This window comes from Tenrec ecaudatus, chromosome 10 (assembly GCF_050624435.1).
Source record: "Tenrec ecaudatus isolate mTenEca1 chromosome 10, mTenEca1.hap1, whole genome shotgun sequence".
In the NCBI taxonomy this organism is placed as follows: Eukaryota; Metazoa; Chordata; class Mammalia; order Afrosoricida; family Tenrecidae; genus Tenrec; species Tenrec ecaudatus.
The window spans coordinates 137,572,404-137,594,815 of NC_134539.1; the positions used below are offsets into that span (position 1 = coordinate 137,572,404).

Here is a 22,412-nt window from a genome sequence, read left to right on the forward strand (position 1 = left end):
GAAGGCTTCCAGCTCAGCCTAATGCAACCCAGAAGGCCCTGCTGGGGGAGTGGGGGGACCTCTTAAGAGATAGGGGCTGCGTGGGGAGGCGTTCGCTGCTGTTGTGGGGAGGCCTCCGGGGTTGTGATGAGTATGGGTGGGTGGGTGGGCTTCCAAATTAGCCCTCCCCGACCTTTCTGAAGGCAGGACCAGCCTCACAAGAGCTGGGCTGGGGTGAGCAGCTGGGCAGGACAATTCATGGACCACACCCAGGGGCCTAGGAGTAGCAACGTGGTCCTGGGCAAGTCCCTTCCCGTGTCTGGACTTATCGGTAACATTTGGTGGCTGGAAACATGAATGTCAAGGCTCTTTCTTGTTCCTACTACAGAGGGTGAGTCGGAGAGGGTGGGAATCCCAGGGGGGAGGGGGGGACAGTGGAGGTGGTGAGCTTGGTTTCTCTGGAATCCCCAGTTCTTCCCCTTGCTAAGGTTCTGCCTCTGAGGTCACTGAAGCTGTCACACACACACACACACACACACACACACATCCCACATATTTTTATCACCCAGAGTCTCAAAGCGACTCAAAGGGAGGGGGGCGCATCTCGAGCGAGGAAGGACAGAGGAGAAACGGAGGCCCCGTCGGGATTTCCGGGCACTGGGTTTCCCCAGTCCCCAGCGGCCACTCTCGGCAGCCGTCGTTCCGGAGCGCTCCGGCGGAGCCACAGGCAGGGCTGGCTGGGGCTCCGAGGACCCCGCCGTCGGGGCCGCCCCCACGCGCGCAGCGCCGCCCCGCCGGGCCGCCCAGCTCGGGCCGCTGCGCGCACTGGCCGGGGAGGCGGCGAGAAGGAGGAGAAGGAGGAGGAGGAGGAGGAGGAGGAGGAGGAGGAGAAGGAGGAGGAGGAGGAGGAGCGGGGCGGGGGCCGGGGCGGGGAGGGCCGCGCGGGGAGGGGTGCTGGCGCGAGCGCGCGCTGTGTATGGTCTATCGCAGGCAGCTGACCTTTGAGGAGGAAATCGCTGCTCCGGGCTCCTTCCTGTAGTAACAGCCGCCGCCGCCGCCGCCAGAAGCCCGGGCCGCAGCGCGAGCCGGACCCGCCGCCCGCCGGACCACTCGATCCCACCAGGTGGGTGGCCGCCCGGCGCGCCCGCCCAGGGCGCGCGCCTGGTGCCCGGGTCCCTGGCCCGACGGGGCGGAGCCCCGGGCTCCGCAGGAGCGTTGAGCAGCGGGGACAGCGAGCGACGAGGGTCGAGGATGGAGAGAGGGGGCTACCGCGGGGACGGGAGCTGTCAGGCAGGACAGGGGGACGCTGGGGCGCGGCCGAGCGTCGTGTCCACCCTCCCCGCCCGCCCCTTAACAACCGCAGCCACGTGCCCAGGGACACAAGCCGTCGAGTGAGAGTCATGTGGGAACTGGACCCTAACTTGGTGTTGGACAACCCCATGTGCCCAGAAATGGGGGGCTGGGGGCCCAAGCAGGGTTGGCGGAGAGTCTCACAGCCCTCCCCTGGACCCGGGCCCCCTGCTGTGTTTCTCTTTCAGTTTCTTGCGTCCCCGCCACCCTCCTGCCCTGGGGAAGCCCCGGTGGGGGCAAGAGGAGAGGAAGAGGGGGAGGGCACCTGACTCTCAGAGCCCCTCCCCAAACCTTCGCCAGTTCCTTGTCGGAGGGAGGGCGGCCTTTCCACCCCACCATCCTTCTTCCCGCACCGGAAAGTGAGCCTCTGGGAGGGGAGGGGCCTGGCTGGACTGAGGTCCCGGGATGGCTGGATGAGGCTCGGCTCAGGCCTCCGGCCCATCCGTTCGTTGGCCCTAGGGGCACGGCCATGGCCGGCTGGATCCAGGCCCAGCAGCTGCAGGGAGATGCGCTACGCCAGATGCAGGTCCTCTATGGCCAGCACTTCCCCATCGAGGTCCGCCACTACCTGGCGCAGTGGATCGAGAGCCAGCCATGGTAGGTACCACCCCCCCCCCCCCACACCAGAACCTTTCTCCACAGGACCTGCCCTCCAGGCACCCCACCCTCCACCCCCATCCTGCTCTGTGGAGGACTCCTGGTGGGCCCTCGCTGTGCAGAAGGGGCGGTGTCCCTGGAAAAGGGGAACCGGGACATGGGGAGTGGGAGGGGATGTTTCTCCACTCTGGTGCGTGTGGAACTGCTAGGCACCAGCCCTGTGGGCCCCAGAGAGATGTCTGTCTGGTGCTAGAGCTCCTTAGCCACAGAGCTTGAGAGCCCCACTGCTCGCCTGAGTAGGTGCCATCGCGGCCTCTTTCCCCTGCCCTCCCCAAGGGACACCATCGACCTGGACAATCCTCAGGACCGAGCACAGGCCACGCAGCTCCTGGAGGGCCTGGTGCAGGAGCTGCAGAAGAAGGCCGAGCACCAGGTGGGGGAGGATGGGTTTTTGCTGAAGATCAAGCTGGGCCACTATGCCACGCAGCTCCAGGTGGGTGCAGAGCGCCTGAGGCCCGCCTGTGGGAAGGCAGTGCCCATCCGCCTTCTTCTTCCACCCTCCAAACCTCGGGGTTTTTTCCTGGCCTGGTCACTGACTCACTATATGACCCTGAGCTTATCGGCAACTTCTCTGCTTCAATTTCCCCCACCCCCTCTTTCTAAAGCAGGCCTGCCAGACGCCTTTGAACATATTACTGAGCAAGGGTGGAGGCTGTTCACCTCCCCAAAAGGGGGAGATGGGTGGAAGGGCATGGCCAAGGAAGGTGGGCAATTTTAGGCCACAGCGGGCAGGGTGGACGTGGATGAGTCCGGATTCCTCTGGTGGAGGAAGGCAGGAAGGCAGGGAAGAAGGTCACCTTCCCTCTTGGGACTCCCGGTAAGCCTGGGTTGGGGTGGAGAAGGGTTGTCCTGGAGGTGAGAGCCGGGTGACAGGGGCCCCGCTGGGGAGCTGGAGCTTCCCCTGGGACGTGGGGGAGGAGAGGAGGGGGTTTTTGTGGACGCAGGCAAAGGCCTGAGTGTTAATCAGAGCGAAGCCTTTACTGGGACTCACCTGCCCCCAAAAGTTGAGTTGATGCCGACTCCTAGTGACCCTGTGAGTCACTTTATGAGAGTAGAAAGTCTCTTTCCTGGGGAGCAGCTGGTGGCTTCAAACTGCTGACCTTGTGGTCAGTAGCCCAACATGTAACCACGATGCCAACAGACCTCCTAGGGAACTCACTCAGAGAGACCTTCAACATCAGCAGTGGGACTCCTGATAAACAAAATGGCCCATTCCAGAGGGGGGGATGAAGCAGGAGAGAGCCGGGCAGAGGGTACATGAGGTACCCAGGAGCAAAGGGATAGTGGCAGGTACCTTGGCTTTCGCATGAAACTCTGGGTTTGCACCTTGAGTCAGCTCCTTGCTCACGTGTTTGCCCCTGGGCAAGTACAGAAGCTCTCTGAGTATCACCTTTCCCATCTGTGAAATGGGGGTGATGGTTTCTACTTCTGTGGGGGTTGCACTTGGAAGTCCTTTGAAAGCAGCGGGTTCTAATTTCCTGCATGCCAAACACGAAGACCCCGGGAAGGGGGTCCAGAGGAGACAGGAGGCGTCCAGGGATTGTTCCTGAGGCTCCCCGGGGAGGACAGGGTTGGAACAGAGGGTGGTTACTGGTGGCTGCTGTTGGGTTCTTTCAGAACACCTATGACCGCTGCCCCATGGAGCTGGTCCGCTGCATCCGGCACATTCTGTACAATGAGCAGAGGCTGGTCCGAGAAGCCACCAACGTGAGTGTCCCCATGCATGCAGGGAGGAGTCCCAGAGTCTTTGCACACTCCCTTCTCTCCAGTCACAACTGGGCTTACGTGAAGCCCGAGCCTGAGCAGAGGCAGGAAATCAAGGGACATGCTCTAACCTGAGAGGCAGTCATTACAAGGAGGTAGAAAGTGGCTGCCCAGGCTCAGTCTCTGGCCCAGCCTCGTACGAGATGTGTGATTTGGGCAGGTGACTTGATCTCTTGAGTCACCCTTTCTTCCTTTGCCAAGTGGGGTTAAGACGATCGGTCACCTCATAGGGTCGTTGTGAAGATTAAATGAGATATCGTGTGGGCCAGGGAGAGGCAGATGGGATTGTGGAAAAGTAGAGGGAGACACACACACACACACACACACACACACACACACACACACACCCCACCCCACCCCCAACATAGGCAGGCAGAGACACGAGGCCTCGTGGGGGGCGGGGACGGGGAGGGACACGGGGCCTCAGCGCCCAAGTTCTGTGTCCATGTCCATGAAGGTACTCGACACCTGCGCGGGCCGGGGCACAAATGTTGTTACCTTCAGGAAAGCAAAATGGGTTTCTTAAAAGGCCTTCGGACCGTCCAGAGGTCATTTTTATTATGTGTTTATTATCATGGATGCGGGTGTCAAGAATCGTAAAGTTCATTGAGAAGAACCCTTTCGGAGGTCCTGCCGATGCTAGGCTGGGATTCCAGAAGGAGGGCCAAAGGCCTGCCCCCACCCCCCGAAGGGAATTCGGGCAGTGAGAGGTTCTTGTTGAGACCATGCCTGACGGACTGGGACTGGGGGGTGGGGGTGGGGATGCTTAGAGAAATAGGCCCCGACTCAGGATGGAGCAGATGGCTGGGGGACAAAGTAACAGCCGCTCCTTTGAAGGCAAGAAGACATAAGCTGTCATGTCACGTTTAAAGGCTTGCAGGTAGTCCCGTGAAAGTGGGGAGAAGGGAGGCCATGGGCATACGTGGGTCCCCAATAGAGAAAGCTAGAAAATAATGCTTTTCCCCAAGGCACGAGCACCCTTGACTTGCTACCCTCACAAAGCGACCTGCAAGCACACAAATGAATCCCACCCCCTGGACAAATCCATGTCTACAGCCTGGACCTGTTGTCAGGAGAGACCGGTCCCCGGAGAAGGACATTGTGCTTGGTAAAGTCGAGATGCCGCGAGAAAGAAGAAGGCTAGCTGCAACCATGGCCTCAAACGGAGCAACAGATGTGAGAGACTAGCATGTGACCGGCAGTGTTTCATTCCGGTGTACACGAGTCCGATGTATAACTTGGTGGCACCTGTCAGTCAACGTCACAGAGCAGGGAGGTTCTCTCGGTCAGCAGGATGCATTCCTTCTCCGAGCCAGCAAACGATTCTCGGCTGTTTCTGAGGTTCCGGACCTTGGAGAGCGGTGAACAAGGGCCGAGCCTTGGGAAGCGCATCCTCGTACTGGAGATGGACAAGAGAGGAGTTAGTACACACGTGCCCATTTTCAGATAAGGGCGCCGTGTGATGCTCTCAACAGGCGTTATATTGTGAGACAACACACGTAACACACCGTTTACCTAGTCGATTGTTTTTTCCTGTATTAGTGACACCAGTGACATCAGGCCGTGCGGCCGTGCCTCGTGTCCTTGCTAAGTTGTCCATTCCCGCCTTTGCTTTCTCAAGAGTCGCTCCCTCAGCCACCTTTCCCCCGTCTCCGACAAACCACGCATGAACTCCAGTCTCTCGACGTGCCTGCTCAGCTCCTGCCATGGACGCGGAGCCGGTTTTTCATTGGTGGCTGCTTTTCTTTCTCGTTTTTCTGAACAGAACGGGTGTTTATTGAAGGGGCATCTCTTGGAAAAGAAGTCACTCGGGCCCTTCGCCTCAGGATAATGGCCTGATTGCTTTTCTTCGTCTAGCACGGTGTCCGGGGTCCTCCATGCTGCAGCTCGTGTCAGGAGCCCCTTTCTCCTTCTGGCGGAGTCCTGTTCCATTGCGTGTCTCGCTGACATGTTGCTTACCCAGACACCTGGGCACAGAGGTTGAGCAGGACAGGGGCACTTTACACTGGTCCATCATCGAAGGTCTAGAAAGGTGCCAGCCAGCTGAAATGCTAGCCTGCGGAGGACTTGTCAACCTGTTCCAATACTGATGGAACAACAAGCACAACAACCCCAGGCAGGAGTGTGTGTGTGTGTGTGTGTGTGTGTGTGTGTGTGCGTGTCTGTGTTCAAAGAACAGAAAGTAGCTGCTGAGGCTTGGGCAGCATGGACCTGGGAGCGGAGGTTGGCAGCGGGGGTCAGCAAGGCCATTGGAGGCTGTGTTGAGGAGATGGGAATTCTTTCTGGGAATAGTTCATTAGACCTTCCTCCCTGAAGCGTTCCCCCATGCCGCGCCTGGCGTTGAAGGAGTGAGTCAGACGCGGCCACGTCAGGGCCTGGGTCCATGGAGGCCTTGCTGGTTTCTCCCCCTCTAACTTCCTTCTGAGGACCCCAATGTGCCTCCGAGAGGCTCAGCCTCTTCCGTAGCGGAACCGAATGATGCAGTCACAAGAATGTCTTGTGTGAGGGCTTTGACGTGTGTCCACACAGCCTCATCCCCCACTGTCTCCCCAACAGCTAGCACTGGCTTTGGGTCACCACGTGACTGGAATGTGTGGATGCCGCGATACTTGGGTCTTGGGGTATTCGATAGCCGTGGCTGGGGTCCCTCTGCTAGAAGTGCGATTTTTAAATAGAAGTGTCCAGTGTGCTTTATGAAGGTGCCAGAGTCGGCCAGGTCCCCTTAATTCTCCCCCCACCCCAATGCTGATCCGAGGGCAGTTTGACTCGAAGGACCCTCCCTCCCTGCTTCAGATGGAAGCCTGGCATCTGCCGGACCGCCGTTTGGTGAGCCCTGAGGTTTTCTCCCATCAATCTGTCTGCAGTGCGGCTCTCCAGCCGGGAGCCTGGCTGACGCCATGTCCCAGAAGCACCTTCAGATCAACCAGACATTTGAGGAGCTGCGACTGGTCACCCAGGACACAGAGAATGAGCTGAAGAAGCTGCAGCAGACTCAAGAGTACTTCATCATCCAGTACCAGGAGAGCCTGCGGCTGCAGGGTGAGGCTGGCGCGAGAGAGCCACGGGTGTTGGAGGAGGGAGGGAAGAAGGTGAGCTCTAGGGCAGGGGCTTGGTGTGCATCCAAGCAGGTAGGAGTCAAGGCTCCCAGGGACTGGGCCTCTGCTGTGGTCCTCATGCCCTCGTGTCATGCTAAGCCCCTTACAGGCACCAGCCAATTCCCCTCTGCCAACAACCCTAACGATTAGGTAGTCCTGTTCACTGTGTGATGAAGCCGAGCATTAAAGAGAACCAGGAACCTGCCGTAGGTTTCTGGTAAAGTTAATAGAACTGGATCTTGACTGGAGATGAGGCATGAGATCCCTGGACTCTAATAATCACTGTTCTCTCCTTCGCTGAATAACTACTTGTGTGATTGAGCACATGGGACCAAATGCTTCCCAATCAGAGTGAAGCCTGAGGCTGGGAGTCTCCTGAGGTCAAGTGTACCTCTCCTGACTTCCTAGACCGGGAAGAGGGGTGACAGTGGAAGATACCCCGACCGGGATCTCCTAGGTCTGTAGCTTGTCAACGGCTCCCACGGTAAGAATGTGGGGATAGAGACATGGAGCCCGAAGAAATTAACCCTGGGCACCCTTTGAGGGGTCTCACACAAGGAGTTCGCACAAGGGGTCACTCCAGACTGACCATGGAGATGCTCCCCTAGCCTCGTACGAGCTTGTAAGTGTCCATTTGCCACGTCCTTTGCTGCTTTTTCTAGCTGCTTGAAGCATAAACTTTGGTCATTGTGTCAGGCCTTTCGAATGGGGTTGAGTTTGTATGTAGATGTGTATATATCTGAAAACCCAGCTCTGGTGGGGTAGTGGTTATGTTTTAGACTGCACACCACAAGGTTAGCAGTTCAAAACCACCAGCCACTCTGGAGGAGAAAGAGTGTTCTTTTCTCTTTCTACTTCTGTAAAGAGTTATAATCTCCAAAGGCTTAGTGGAGAGCAAATGCTTTGAAAATGATGAGGGCAATGAATGTATAGATGTTCTTTACACAACTGATGTGTGTATGAATTGTGATCATTTAAAAAACTGAAGAAAAAAAAGAAGAGTTATAATCTCAGAAACTCACAGGGGCAGTAGAACCCTGTTTTACAGGGTTGCTGTGTGTTGGCATCAACTGGTTGGCAATGAGTTTAAGTTTGGGGATGTATCTGAAAGCTATACATTTCCCTCTACATACTGCTTTAGCTACATCCTACAAATTTTTATTTTAATTCCACTTGAAATTATTTTCTAATTTCTCTTGGAATTCTTTACTGGTATATTATTTAGAATTTTTTTCTTTTTTTTTTAAGAGGCCGCATGCCCAGGGCGGCCAAAGCGCATGGCGCAGCCGGCCAGAAAAATATTGTTTAATTTTCAAATATTAGATTTTTCCTAGAAGCCCTATTGTCTTGATTTCAACACCACCTTGTAATTAAATTTCACTGTGGTAAGACGAGATGTGCTGTGCGATCTCAGTTCTTTTATACTTTTGTGGCCCAGCCTGCTTCCCCTGGGTTCACGTGCACGCGGATGTATATTCTAAGTTGCTTTATTAAGAACAACAGCAATAAATTCAATGTCAACATAGAAGATACTATTGAAAAGAGAGAGTAGAATTGTATTTTCCAAAACAAAGTTTGGTCAGTGGCATTGCTTTGCTTTGCTTGCTTTATTTATTTATTTAGATGTTAGACTGAATAAAGACTGTTAAGATTCTGCTTTCAGTCTGCTACCCTATCACACCTCCTGTGATAGCCTTTGGAAACTTCCTATGAATAAGAGATTAAATATGAAAAAGGAATATCACATCGTATGAATTTATGAAAACACCTTTGATTCTACAAACCCCTAATAAGGGTCTTCGAAAACCTCCTCTCACCAGTGTCTATAATCTATACTTTGAGAATCACTGATTTTTTGGGGGGTGAGGGGGAGGGGTTGCTAGTTCTATCAGTTATTGAAAGAGAGATATCACACTTTTGTTTAATATAAGAAAAATAATTATATTATACTTGAAAAAGAATAGTGTAACACTTTGCTTTACATCATATCAAATTGGCATTTTTTTGTTTTCCCAACAGTTTTATTGGCACATAATTTACATTTCATACAATTCCATAGTTCAATCACTTGATCATATCAAGGAGAAAGAGATATCACACTCTTACATGACTGTGCGATTGCCTGTTTCTTCAGTTAACTCACTAAATATTTCGTTAGGAATTTTGAAGCTTTGTTCGTGTGGTAAATCCATGCTGGTGATTATTCTGTGGATCAAATGAATTGACACCGTAATTATGATGAAAAGCCTCGCTTTCTCTCTTTGTCTCTAAGTCTACTTCAGATTCATCGTTACAATAGCCTTCCCCTTGCTTTTTACATAGTACATCTTCATCCATTCTTCTTCCTAAATCCGTCTTTTGTATGTAGCATGAGATTAAGTTTCATTTTGCCCTTAACTGAGCCCATTAACACTTCATATAATTATTGACAGTTTGTTGCCTTTCCCATTTTACAGGAGGTCTTGTTTTCCCCCTGTACCTGAATTCTTTTCTGCCTCTTGCTTTCTTCAGTCCGTTTTGATTGAGCTACAAAAGAAAGCTCTTTGCTAAATCCTGCCCTGTCAGTGTTTCCTGTGCTCTGAGGCCTAGGCCCTTGTGTGGATGATAGATGTTGGGGAAACGGTGGTGGAATGATTCTGGCATGTCTTTCTCCTCTGGATCCATCCCGCTCTCACCCACGTGGAGTGGGAATGGGAGATGTCACGTGGTTCTTTGGGTAGGTTGATAATTTTAAGGACCCCGTGGCACCTGTTAAGTGCTCCCAGCCGACGGGCCACCTGCAGGAGGAAGGTGGAAATCTGCTTCTAGAAAGACACCCTTTGGCACGTCTATGCTGCCCTGTGGGTTACAGAGTCCAAAGTGCCTCAATAGCCTGGGTTTCAGTTGGTTTTCTCCTGGGCTGCCCTGGGACTGCTGTTTTATGGAGCTGAGTTTGCATGCTGGCGTGCATGACACTCGGCAGGCAGGGTCAGCTCTGCCTCGCTGATCAAGTTCACCCGGCTGACACGCAGACTGTGGATCCGCTTGTGCCAGGGAAGGCCCCGCTCCCTCCAGCAGAGCTGAGCAGTTACCTCATGTCTTCCCAGACTCCTTCCAGAAGCTTCTGCAAATTTCCTGGAGAAACCTAAGAGGGTCCTTCTTGGGGTGTGGGCAGAGTGGTGGGCAGGAATCTCCAAGTCACTGTCCAGAGGACTCTAGGTGTCTGGGCCTGGACAGCCCTCTCCCTGCTCGGTCCCCTGCAGTGAGGTCCTGGGTTACTGATACACAGGTGGTCCTTAAACCACGTTTCCTTCTCCCATTGTAAGCATCTCACCGCTGATGAGACTGCTCACAGCCAGTGTGGAGAGAGGCTGCCTCCCCACCCGCTCCTTGAGGGAGGGAGCCCTGCAGGTTCCGGGTCGCCAGTGAGCCCTGGGCTCTCTCAGTTGGTGACCAGGCTCCCCCTGTGACCATATTAGGCGCCTCCCGGCAACTAGAGAAGCCACTGTCCCCAGTACAGTTCTGGGTGTGAGGCCAGGCCAAGCATCACTCGTCTGTCACCCGCTCAGCCCCTCCTGGAAGCCTTGAGCCACGACTGACTCTTCAGTGGTGATTCCTGGGTGCTTGGCAGTTAGGTGCCTTCTGCTCCAAGCCAGGCAGGCACACGAGCATCTTCTCTCATCACCTGTTCAGTCCTCCTAACACCCCACCGAGCAGGTGCTGTGAGGTCCCTTTGCAGGTGGCGAATCTGAGGTTCAGGGGGAGAGAGTGATTGGCCCAAGTTCCCCCAGCTATGAAAAAGCAAGCCCCCACCCCTACCTTTCACACCCCAGCAGCTGTTCCATGCCAGGCCACATGGGAGCGGGCAGGGCAGCCAGCTGTGTGGAAAGACCAGGAGGGGAGGTCCAGGGACTCTCCTCAGCTGCACTTCTGAGCAGAGAGGAGCCAGTCGGGAGCTTGCTTGGGGCGCAGTTCACCTTGGGGCACCCTGACTTGCTATTGAGTGGTATCCGGTGCCTGACCGTCTTGCCTCGGGGTGATGGGCGTGTATCTGGTCTGGCTTCCTGCTCAAAGCCGGGGGACATGACTGTGGTGTCCTGTGCCCCCCTGCAGCTCAGTTTGCCCAGCTGGCCCAGCTGAACCCCCAGGAGCGGCTGAGCCGGGAGACAGCTCTCCAGCAGAAGCAGGTGTCCCTGGAGGCCTGGTTGCAGCGAGAGGCCCAGACCTTGCAGCAGTACCGAGTGGTGAGTGGCCGCCTGGGTCGTCCCCCTGCGGGACCCCGCCCTGAGCTCTCTGGATCCCCGAGGCCTGCACAGAGCTAGGGGAGGGGGTGGCCACGTGCCTCCCTTCTCTTGGGACCAAGCAGGTCGGGGAGGGCTGGGACCATGGGGTGATTCTCAGAGCTCAGAGGGGCTGCCCCCCGAACCTCCAGGAGCTGGTCGAGAAGCACCAGAAGACCCTGCAGCTGCTGCGGAAGCAGCAGACCATCATCCTGGATGACGAACTTATCCAGTGGAAGCGGCGGCAGCAGCTGGCTGGCAATGGGGGGCCCCCTGAGGGCAGCCTGGATGTGCTGCAATCCTGGTATGGGGGTGTACTGGGGTGGAGCTGCTCTCATTTCCCAGAGGGTCTGGTTCCTGGGTCGGTGCAGGGCAGGGGCCCTCCCCAGGTGGGCTGTGTCTGGGGCCTTTCTCACAGCCTGGGAGCCCGGGGCCTGTGGCCTGGGGCGGACGTGAAGGCAGCGTCCTCCGGCAGGTGTGAGAAGCTGGCCGAGATCATCTGGCAGAACCGGCAGCAGATCCGCAGAGCGGAGCACCTGTGCCAACAGCTGCCCATCCCGGGCCCCGTGGAGGAGATGCTGGCCGAGGTCAACGCCACCATCACGGACATCATCTCAGCCCTGGTGACCAGGTGACTCGCCCTTAGGCCCCGTGCAGAGAGGCAGGGAGCCCCAGAGTGGGAGGCTTGAGGGGGCAGCTGTGCTTTCCCAGACGGGGATCCCCACCTCCCTCCCTACTGTCCCTTCCCATGTCCCTCCCCATGTCCCTCACCACTGTCCCTCCCCATGTCCCTCCCCATGTCCCTCCCCACTGCCCCTCCCCACTGTCCCTCCTCACTGTCCCTCCCCATGTCCCTCCTCACGGTCCCTCCCCATGTCCCTCTGTGCCTCCCGTTGCTATGGCTGCTGAGCCACCTTCTCTGCTGGGTGCTACAGGCCTGCCCTTGCCCACGCTGCCGCAGAGGGCTTCCCTGTCTCCTCCCCAATCCTCCTATCCCTCTAGGCAGCCCCCGCAGGCCCTGAAGCCCTGTCCCCTGAGCTGGCCTCTCAAGGTGTGCCCGGTCCCTTGTGTCCCTGCAGTACGTTCATCATCGAGAAGCAGCCCCCTCAGGTCCTGAAGACCCAGACCAAGTTTGCAGCCACCGTGCGGCTGCTGGTGGGCGGGAAGCTGAATGTGCACATGAACCCGCCCCAGGTGAAGGCCACCATCATCAGCGAGCAGCAGGCCAAGTCTCTGCTCAAGAACGAGAACACCCGCAAGTAATTGAGCTGCGCTGTCCTCGCCTTCCCCTCTGGGGGCTCCTCCGGGGAGCCCTTTGTTTGGGAATCCTAGGGGTGCCTGGTGTCTCCCTAACTCCCTAGCTCTGTCCCGCTCTGAGCTTCCCTGGCGCCCGGCCATGCCGGGCACATAGTGGGTCAGCAGGCACTGCTGTGCCCTGGACGTCCAGCCCTGGTGCTGAGCTTTGGGGCTACAGCTTGGTCCAGTGGACCTGGGCTCTGTCCTCGCCCCACTCACTGGCTAGCTGGGAGACCAGTTGCCATTAGACACGAGACTGGTTACAAGCATAGAGGTGCTTGGAGCGCCCTGGAAGTAGATCGGGGTGCAGGTGATCTCACATGCTGCTGCCTGCCGGGGGGCGGGGGGGGGGAGACTTTTCCAGGCAGGGCCGGAAAGGAGGAGCTTCTAGAAAGACCTGCGGAGACACAGATAACCCAGACAGGGGCCTCAGAGCACCCCCCACCCCACGCCCCTCACCCCCGAGGTGTGCAGGGTACAAGTGGTCGCGTGCCTGTGTGATGCAGGTGGCTGGCTGCCCGTCCTGCCTCCTGTGGTTTAGAAATGTTGCCCGAGGACCCTCCGCCTTGGCTGGGGGACAGTGGCGGGGCGGGGGGGCCCAGGTGAAGGCCGCACTCCCTGCACAGTTGCCTGGTTCCCCGCCATCCAGGGAGAAGGAGCATCCGATTAGTTGTGTGTGGGCCAGCTGATTCTGCCCCCCTCCCCCTCCCCTCGCTGGATGACCGGCTGCTGCTTGCTATCCCAGAGGGAGGGAGGGCTTCCGGCAGTGTGGCAGCTCACCTTCCTGGAGCTCGCCTCCTTTTCCCTGGGGAGCGACAGCATAAGACCGCTCGGAAGTGGTAGAGTGTGGAAAGAAAGTCCACACGAGGCAATGGCCTCACATCTGGGGGAAAAGGGGGAGCAGGCCACGTGGTCGAGGACCCTCACTCCAAGCGGAGACCGCCGAGAAGGGAAAGAGGCGAGGTGGGAACAGGCGTGGCATCCCAGCAGTCCGTCAGGACCAGCGGGTCCAGTCAGGAGCCAGGACAAATTCCCAGGGGTGGGGACGGGGAACAGATCAGGACGGACCTGGTCGGCCATGGTCATCGTTTGATTGTAAGGACCCCAAAGATCACTGCAGCCCCCCGGAAGCTCTCCATCTCCAGACCCACGGCATCCTGGACCGAAGGCCTCTGGGCTCTCCATTTGCTGGAGAAGACTGGCGACCCATTGGGCACCAAGACCCCTTTGTGGAGGATGGAGGGGGACAGGGTCGCTGCTGGCAGAGGTTTGTGGCCTGTCTGAGCTGCACACCTTTTCTCTCGGCAGCGAGTGCAGCGGGGAGATCTTGAACAACTGCTGCGTAATGGAGTACCACCAAGCCACGGGCACCCTCAGCGCCCACTTCAGAAACATGGTGAGGCCAGGCCCCCACCCCAAGGAGGGAAGGCCCACTCGGAGCTGAGCCCTCCTAGCCAGATGCCATCTCCCGGTGTCCTCTGACCCACCCCACCCCCACCTCCACCCCCAGTCACTAAAGAGAATCAAGCGTGCCGACCGCCGGGGCGCAGAGTCTGTGACGGAGGAGAAGTTCACGGTCCTGTTTGAGTCTCAGTTCAGCGTGGGCAGCAACGAGCTCGAGCTCATGTTCCAGGTGAAGGTGAGGCCCCACCCCCACCCCCACCTGGATGCTGCCCGGTGGCCTAGAGGTGGAGGGGTCTACCTGAGGCCACACGGCTGGGCTGAGGATCAGAGACCTGGAGACTTCCGAATGCTCACATAGGGCTGCCACCAGCTCCCCACGCTCCCAGCAGGACCCCTGCATGGTTGTGGGGAGCCCTTGGGTGCAGTGAACAGTTAATGCCCTCACTCACTCACCACCAAGGTAGAGGAAGAAAGGCCAGGTGATTGACTTCTGAACACATAGTCACTGTGGGGAGCGGGTCTGCTCATGCACAGACGTGCTTGCCGCGAGGCTGCCAGTGTCCGGCGACTAGATTGAGATCCGGCGCGGGCCCCGGATCGTTAGGACACGGGCCCAGGAGAGATGAGCTGGGTCTTTCTGTTGGTTTTTGTTTTGTCGCCAGGGGCTGGGGAGGCTGGTAGTTGTGGTGGTGGGTGAGCTTTGAGGCCCACAGAGCAAGATGGCGGTCACAGCCCCTCCTCTCTCCTTATCTGGGCTCCTGCAGACCCTGTCCCTTCCTGTGGTTGTCATTGTTCATGGAAGCCAGGACCACAATGCCACGGCCACTGTACTGTGGGACAACGCCTTTGCTGAGCCGGTGAGGCCCCGGGGGACCCCTCCTCAGTGTCTGCCTCCACCCTTTGGGCCCCTGTTGGGTGGGCCCTCACCTGCCCAGGCCAGTCCAGAGGAGTGGGGGATAGGGGAGGTGGGTGGGGGGTAAGAGGGCAGATAACGGTGAGTGCCCTTGCCCTCCGGGATCCAGGGGCTCCCAGGCCTGCGGCTTGGTCTAGGACAGCAGTTCTCAACCTGTGGGTCTCGACCCCCCTTTTGGGGGGGGGGGATCAGACGACCCTTTCACAGGAGTTGCCCGATTCATACAGTAGCAAAACGACAGTAGCAAAACGACGAAAATTCTTTTATGGTTGGGGGGTCACCACCCCATGAGGAACTGTATGAAAGGGTCACGGCGTGAGGAAGGTTGAGAACCACTGGTCCAGGGGCTCTGGTCTTGGTTCTCCATCCCCTGGTCTGGGCCTGCATATCACCCTTCTTGCCCATCCTCCGTTTCCTTTTTATAATCATTTTATTGGGGGCTCTTACAAGTCTGATAACAATCCATCATTCAGTTGTACTAAGCACACTTGTACATATGTTGCCATCCGCATTTCCAAGACATTTTCTTTCTACTTGAGCTCTTGGTATCAGCTCCTCTTTTTCCTCCCTCACTCCCCCATCTTCCCACTCTCACGAATCTTTGATTAATTATATTATTCCAAAATAACATGGTGAGGCCAGGCCCCCGCCCCAAGGAGCAGTTAATTGATTAATTATGTTATTTCATGTCTCATACTGTCCATTGTCTCCCTTCACCCACATTTCTGTTATTTGTCCCCCTGGGGGGTGGGCTGTACATCCAACCTTGTAATGGGTTCCCCTTTTCTCCCTCTCCCCCTCCTGCATTTCTGTCACCTGGTGTGTGTGTGTGTGTGTGTGTGTGAGAGAGAGAGAGAGAGAGAGATTTTTCCAGCTCCTTCAGTCTTGCCTTTCCTCTCTCTTCCCCTTCTCAGGGCAGGGTGCCGTTTGCCGTCCCCGACAAAGTGCTCTGGCCACAGCTGTGTGAGGCGCTCAACATGAAGTTCAAGGCAGAAGTGCAGAGCAGCCGGGGCCTGACCAAGGAGAACCTGGTGTTCCTGGCGCAGAAGCTGTTCAACCACAGCAGCAGCCACCTGGAGGAGTACAGCAGCATGTCCGTGTCCTGGTCCCAGTTCAACAGGGTGAGGAGCGCGGCCGCCACCTGCCAAGGGACCGCCCAGCTCCCCCGCCCAGCCAGCCTCTCCCACAATCAGAGGAGACTGGGCTCAGATTCCAAGGAATATAGGCTGGGGCCTTAAAGACTGGTGTCCAGAGAGAGAGCTAAGCCAGGATCTTTGTTCTAGCTCCATCACCTGCCATGCCCCTCCCCATCTCTGTGCCTCAGTTTCCCCATCCGTAAAAGGATTCCGTTGGGTACAAATGACTTTGGAGGCCCCGTCTTGGCACCTAACGCTGCCCCCCGCCACCCAGAGGTCTTGCAGAAGGTTGCAGCCTTGAGGACCCGGTGGCTCAGTTCTGCCGTCCTTGAGTTGGCACTGACGATAACAACCACATGTCTCCCTCCCCCGTCCGATTGTCTCAGACCCCTGGGTCTTAGGAGCAGGCAGACCCCATCCACTCTCCAGCTCCCTGACATGTGGGCTGGGGACTTTGTCAGCCGTGGTCTATCTGCTGCCGTGTGTGGGACAGGAGGGCAGGCTAGCCCTGGACTGTCTGACTGGGGTCTTGCTGGGGGGGGGGCTCTCAGGAGAACTTGCCCGGCTGGAACTACACCTTCTGGCAGTGGTTTGATGGCGTCATGGAGGTGCTCAAGAAACATCACAAGCCCCACTGGAACGACGGGTGAGCAGGGGTGCCACGGGGGCCAGGAGTCTGGCCACGGGGCGGGGGCTGTGGGCCCAGCAGTGACTGTGTCCCCTCCATGCACCCAGGGCCATCCTAGGTTTTGTCAACAAGCAGCAGGCCCATGACCTGCTCATCAACAAGCCCGACGGCACCTTCTTGTTGCGCTTCAGCGACTCAGAAATCGGGGGCATCACCATTGCCTGGAAGTTCGACTCTCGTGAGTGCTACCTGGCCTCCGCCCTTTCTGCGTCTCCCTGTGCCCTTCGAACAGGGCTGGGGAAACTCTTCTCTGCCAGGGGCCATTTGGGTTTTGATATCATCACGGGAGGGCTCGACTGAGCAAACATTTGATCAACTCACCCCTGATGTGATGACTGAGACGGCGGCTCTTTGGGGAGGAGGCGTGTGATGGTAGCTGGTGTTGGGGACTTTGTGGGCCTGGTGGCACGGTGCTTATGAGTTGGGCTATGATCTGCAAGGTCAGCAGTTTGAAACTGCCTTCAGAAGAAAAGGCGGGACTTTCTCATCCCTTAAACAGTCTCAGGCACTCAGATGGGGCAGTTCTATCCTGCCCTACAGGGGCACGGGATCGCTATGAGTCAGCAGCGACTCGATGGCAGTGAGATAGGGCCCATGGACCAGGCTTCCCCCAGCCCAGCACACCTGCTGGGAAGGTGGGCTGGAGCTGTGTGGGGGAGGAGGTTACACAGAGACACATTCCCTTTCCACCCACTTCCACTGGGGATAACCTGAAACCACTAGTCCACCCCCCTCCAGCTGCTGTCTGGGTCCATGGGCAGTTTCAGGACTGCTCCTTTCCTCTGTGACCCGGCCCTGTTGGCATCTGCTTGGCTGCTGAGATGTTCCTGCTGCCCCCCTGCCTTGGCCTAGGCTGCGGCCCACCAGGGCTGGGCTTCCCTGAAAGCCCCTCCTCTGGGCTACGGCCTGACCAGTGGTCTTTTCCACAGCGGACCGCAACCTGTGGAACCTGAAACCGTTCACCACCCGGGACTTCTCTATCCGCTCACTGGCAGATCGCCTGGGGGACCTGAACTATCTCAACTACGTGTTCCCCGACCGGCCCAAGGATGAAGTCTTCTCCAAGTACTACACCCCAGTGCTCGGTACACCTGAACCCCAAGACGCCCCAGCCCTCTTTCCCTGCCCGTGGAGCCCCCAGGTGCTGCTACCCCTGTGGATGGGGCTCACTGCTGCTGCTTTCCCTGACACCAGCCGGGCTTGCAGACAGGACACCTGTGGCCAGGACAGGAGCCCTGAGACTGGATAGGACTGAAGCCAAGGGTCGTGGTGACCCTCAGGCTGGGTCCATCAGCGAGAGTGAATTGGGATCTTTGGGAAGCCTCATCCCTGCAGGGGTCCCAGTCAATATGAGTGGGGGCAGCTGCTGGGGTGGGTGGGGGAAGGTCCTGGAGGCTCTGCTCACCACGGCTCTCCCCTTGGCAGCCAAAGCCGGTGACGGATACGTGAAGCCACTGATCAAGCAGGTGGTCCCTGAGTAAGTGTCCAGGTCCCCACTGGGCCTCCTGCGCCCTCCCCCCAGCCACCCCACCCCACTGCCTCTCCTGCCCACAGCCCTGCACTCCCAGGACACCCGGCTCAGCCCTAGGGAGGGAACGGCTCCTCCGGGATGTGGCCGGGACCCAAGGCCGAGTGGGCGCTGTGTCCTGCACTCCGAGCCCCTCCCCTGTCAGCTCCTCCTAGCTCATGCCCCCCACTGAGGCTGCCCCTCTTGCTTCTGCAGGTTTGTGAATGCCTCTGCAGACTCCGCTGGGGGCAGCGCCACCTACATGGACCAGGCCCCGTCCCCAGCCGTGTGCCCACAGGCCCACTACAACCTGTACCCACAGAAGTAGGTGGTGTAATGGGGGGGGATTGAGGGGTGTGTCGAGTCTGAGGGGAGGACAGGGGACTTGCCCTCTGGCTAGACCCAGGACAGCGGGGTAGAGCCCCTGGAGGCCCAGACCTCGGCCTGGGCCAGGCTTCTCGTGTGTCTCGGAGCGTTGCTTAGGAAGCTGGCGCGAGCAGCATCCGAGTTTGGCCTCTGGTGCCAACTGGCTATGAGACCCTGGAAAAATGACCAAGAGTCTCCGACGCGCAGGTTCCTCACCTGTGCAAGCACAGCAGGCCCGGGCTGTGGGGTTCTGGGAGGCTCAAGGGAGAGGGCAGGTAAGTGCTGAGCAAGAGTGAGCCCCAGGACTTGACACATTGCGGCTGTTAAAGGCTAACTCCACCCCCACGGGCTGCTCTCCAGAAGGCTTGGCAGTCAGTCTGCTGCCGAACTCGCCTCTCTTAAAATCCAAGGAGAACGCTCAGGCCCCAACAGCCGAGGTGCAGGGAGTGGAGTTGTCTGGCAGCAGCTGGTTTGGTGGGTAGCGGAGTGGGCTGGGAGGCTGCAGGGTGACCACAGGCCTGGGGGTCACAGACTGGGTTTCCAACCTGGACAGCACAGCTGAGTCGCTCCAAGCACGCCTGCCTCCCACAGTGGAGCGGAGCGTCTGGCCTCTGTGAAATGGGCTTAAGAACCTCCCCGGTGGCTGCCGAGGGCAGAGACCTGTGGTTGAGAGACGAGCGGTTTAGTGGTTGTGCCCGCTGACCATGGCGGGTCGCTGTGGAGTCGATTCCGGCTTGTGGCTGCCCTGCATTGTGTGTGCAGAGTAGGCTGGGATCTCCAGGTCCCCAGGCTGGTCTGCCTGGGCCCCTCCAGGTGGTCAAACCACTGACCCTGCAGCTGGTAGTCCAGCTTGGACCGGCTCAAGCTGCCCTGGAGCTCTCTGATCGAACCGTGCCACACACCCGGTGGCCGGAGCTCACTGGCCCAACCACCTGATGAAGACCGCGGCGGGAGACGGATTCCCTGGTCACTCGGTGCAGGGGCAAGTCAAGACTAGAACTGAGGGTCTTCTATCAAGCCAATGACTATTACCCAGCTTCATGGTGGGGGGACAGGGGGGACTGGTCAGTGATCTGGCCAGACCAGCTCAAATGGGGAGTGGACTTGGGGCTGGGAGGCTCCCTCTGACAGCCCCTCCTCTATGCCAGCCCCGACCCAGTCCTGGACCAGGATGGAGAGATCGACCTGGACGAGACCATGGATGTTGCGAGGCATGTGGAAGAGCTCTTACGCCGACCAATGGACAGTCTGGGGCCGCCCCTGACCTCCCAAGACAGCTTCTTCACCGCCGCCAGGGGCTCCCTCTCCTGAGTATCCACTCCCCGCACTTCACTTGTCTTCGGAACCAGCATTCGAGGGAAGGGTCCCCGTTGTGACCCCAGCCTCTCTGTGCCTGCAGCGTGCCTGCTTCTCCTCCACAACCTTGCCCCTGTCTTCAGATCAAGGCATCCGGGCCGCTGGGGTCATCCCTACCATGGACCAAGCTGGGGTTTCTTTTCGGCAGGCCCTCCATGGCAAACTGATCCCTCCCAGGCCCTTCATCTGCTCAGCAGTTTGGGGGCTGAATTGCCCCAGCGGTCTGTCCAAAGGGGAGGCTGGCCGCGTCATCAAACTGAAGTGTTCCTCTTGGAAGCAGCTTTGCCACCCCGCTGTGTTTGTGTGTGCGTGTCATGTGTGTGTGCATTGTGTGTGTGTGTACGTGCATGTGCACGGCACACATTAGCTCGGTCTCATGCCCTTGTGCCGGTCCCCTGCCTCAGGAGGGAGGCTGGGGCTGGTGTCCGCTCGCTACTCAATCTCATGATCGTGGACTCCCGACTGTTTTTCCAAACCCTCTGAGAACGTGTCTCAGCCACGTTAGCTGCCTTCGCGTCAACGCCAACTCCTGATGGCCTTAAGTACAACAGAAGCAAACCTCGCCCAATTGCCTGAACGTGCAAGCCCATCGCTGGGGGTGGGCGCCCTTCCAGCTCACTGAGGCTCTCCCTTGCCCTCCTTGGCTCCATGTGCCACATAAGATCTACTCCTCCCTCCTCCTTCGACTGAGGCATCCGAGTACCTTCACCATAGACAGAGCCAGTTCTGGCCCCTGGAGATGCCAGGCTGGCCGGCAGGACTGTTCTTTTAGGTTTTCAGTAGCTGATGGTTAGCGGGTAGGGCACCAGGTCTGTCTGCCCCCAGGGGAGGCTTGCACCCATCCATCTTTCATTTAGTAGCTGGTTGCATTAACCCTTGCACCACTCAGGGCCTCTACAGCCCAGTGGATCTGGGTTGAGTTTTGGCCGTGGCCTCTTGGCCATGGACTGGGGTCTTGGCTCTTGAACCTGGGATGCCACTGCTCCCATTCCTGCTCTCTCCATTCCGCCCCAGCCCTCTAGCCTTGCTCCCTGGGGACAACCTCGATTACAAAGAGGTGGGTTAGTAGGCCAGGATGGGTCTGGGACATGGCGGGTGAGACCGAGAGTTGACCCCCTTCCCCTGGAGGACCAACTTGGGAGCCCCAGTGGTTAAGTAATGAGCTGATGGCCACAATGCTGGCGAATGAAGCCCACCGGCAGCTCTGCAGAGGCTGCGGTCATCCGTGGGAACCCCCGTGGGGGAGTTCTACCCTGCCCTTGAAGGTGGACTAGAGGGTATTGGGGTTTGGGGAAAACTCGAGCCCAGCAGTGGGTCAGCCATGTGTGTGCCTTTGGAACCTGGAGAGCGGGCTTGGCCCGGCTCCCTGCAGGGGGAGGGAGCTCTGGGCTTGGCCTGAGCAGCCTGTGTAACTGATCTGAGGTGGCCTTGCCTGAACTGCACGCTGTTCCCTCTGATGGGCCGTGACAACCAAGGGGACCCGAGCGTCCCCAGTGTAGACACTGCTCGCTGAGCTTGGGAGGAAGGGAGGTGGCTGTCCCCAGTGTAGACACCGCTCGCTGAGCTCTGGAGCAAGGTAGGACTCATTTCTTTCGTACTCTGTACATAGACTGCACATCGGTATAAATGGACACTTTTTGAATAAATTTTTTTTCATACGTTGGCTGGTATGGTCCCTGGGCCGAGGAGCTGGCAGTAGGCCTTTGGGGGGGTAGGGACGTTTCCTTTTGCTCCTGTGTGGCTCTGTCTCTTTGCCTATGGTGTAAGGGTGCTGGCCACCCCTGGAGTACGGTCTGCGCCTCCTGGAAGACTGGCAACCCGAGCTAGGGGCTGGATAGCCACATGTGTCCTTGGAAAAAGGAGGCAGGAATTAGGGCGAGGGGAGTCTGCAGCGAAGGCGGCCCCTTGGAGCAGCTGCGGCCAGGAAGGAGTCTACAGCTGGCAGCTGAGGGCCAGGGCCAAGCGGATGTAGGCCCTCCCCAAGCGGGTCTCCAAGTCCCACCCTCCCAGGCTCTTCCCGGAGACCGGCAGGTGCTGCCAACGGGGCTACCGGCTCAAACCGGGCCGCTGGGAGCCCAGCTGCAGCCAGTCTAGGGCCAGGCCACAGTCACACGGGCTCCCCGGGGAGGCGGCGGGGGTGTCGCGCTGGTGCCGGCTGAGGTTCCTTTGGAGCTGAAAGCGGAGGGGCGAGGGGCGCTCGCTGGGCCCCACGGGGGCGGCCAACGCGCTCAGGGAGCGTGCACTAATCTGCTCATCTGGGGAAGGCGCCTATCACTCGCGCTCGTCTCCATGGTGCTCAGCCGAGGGTGGGAGCAGCAGCGCGCGCCTCTGAATTATCGCCGGGCTGCCCGTGGCGGGCGCCTGCGCCCCAGCCAGTGTTTACACGGGCTGCCCGCCCCGACTTGGTGATAATGGAGCCAACCGCGGAGGGGTGCTTATCTGACCCCAAACAGAACAGAGCAGTTTGCAAAGGCCCCTCAAAGGGGAGGCCTTGGTTCCAACACCTTTCCACCTTTCTGCCCTCGGGGAGTGAGACCCCCAGCTCCACCCCCACCCCTTCTCCTGTGCCCCTTCCTGTCCTGTAAGGCACCCCCACCCCCATGCCCTGTGTGCTTCCCCCTAAGACCCCAGCGCCCCACCAG

General features: G+C 58.2%; 1 protein-coding gene across 2 annotated transcripts; it reads left to right on the forward strand.

Moving 5' to 3' along the window:
• Positions 1–957: 957 nt before the first annotated feature.
• LOC142459870 (signal transducer and activator of transcription 5A) lies at positions 958–21,428 on the forward strand. Of its 2 annotated transcripts, XM_075561841.1 has the most exons (20): positions 962–1,102; positions 1,518–1,688; positions 1,789–1,926; positions 2,263–2,419; positions 3,604–3,693; positions 6,615–6,789; positions 10,938–11,068; positions 11,257–11,408; positions 11,580–11,735; positions 12,184–12,363; positions 13,709–13,796; positions 13,911–14,039; positions 14,569–14,661; positions 15,632–15,838; positions 16,405–16,499; positions 16,589–16,719; positions 17,471–17,626; positions 17,967–18,018; positions 18,265–18,372; positions 19,563–21,428. In XM_075561841.1, the coding sequence occupies exons 3-20, from the start codon at positions 1,799–1,801 to the stop codon at positions 19,723–19,725; spliced, it is 2,391 nt and encodes a 796-aa protein (XP_075417956.1). In that variant the 5' UTR covers positions 962–1,102; positions 1,518–1,688; positions 1,789–1,798; the 3' UTR covers positions 19,726–21,428. The 2 variants fall into 2 exon arrangements, with proteins under 2 accessions (XP_075417957.1, XP_075417956.1); XM_075561842.1 differs by lacking the exon at positions 1,518–1,688 and having other exon boundaries at positions 958–1,102.
• The last annotated feature ends 984 nt before the right edge of the window (positions 21,429–22,412 follow it).

Coding starts and splice junctions, on each gene's coding strand:
- LOC142459870 (XM_075561842.1), top strand. CDS start 1,799: ATGGCCGGCTGGATCCAGGCCCAGCAGCTGCAGGGAGATGCGCTACGC. Junction 1,927..2,262: donor TGGATCGAGAGCCAGCCATG/GTAGGTACCACC, acceptor GCCCTCCCCAAG/GGACACCATCGACCTGGACA. Junction 14,040..14,568: donor AGCTCATGTTCCAGGTGAAG/GTGAGGCCCCAC, acceptor GGGCTCCTGCAG/ACCCTGTCCCTTCCTGTGGT.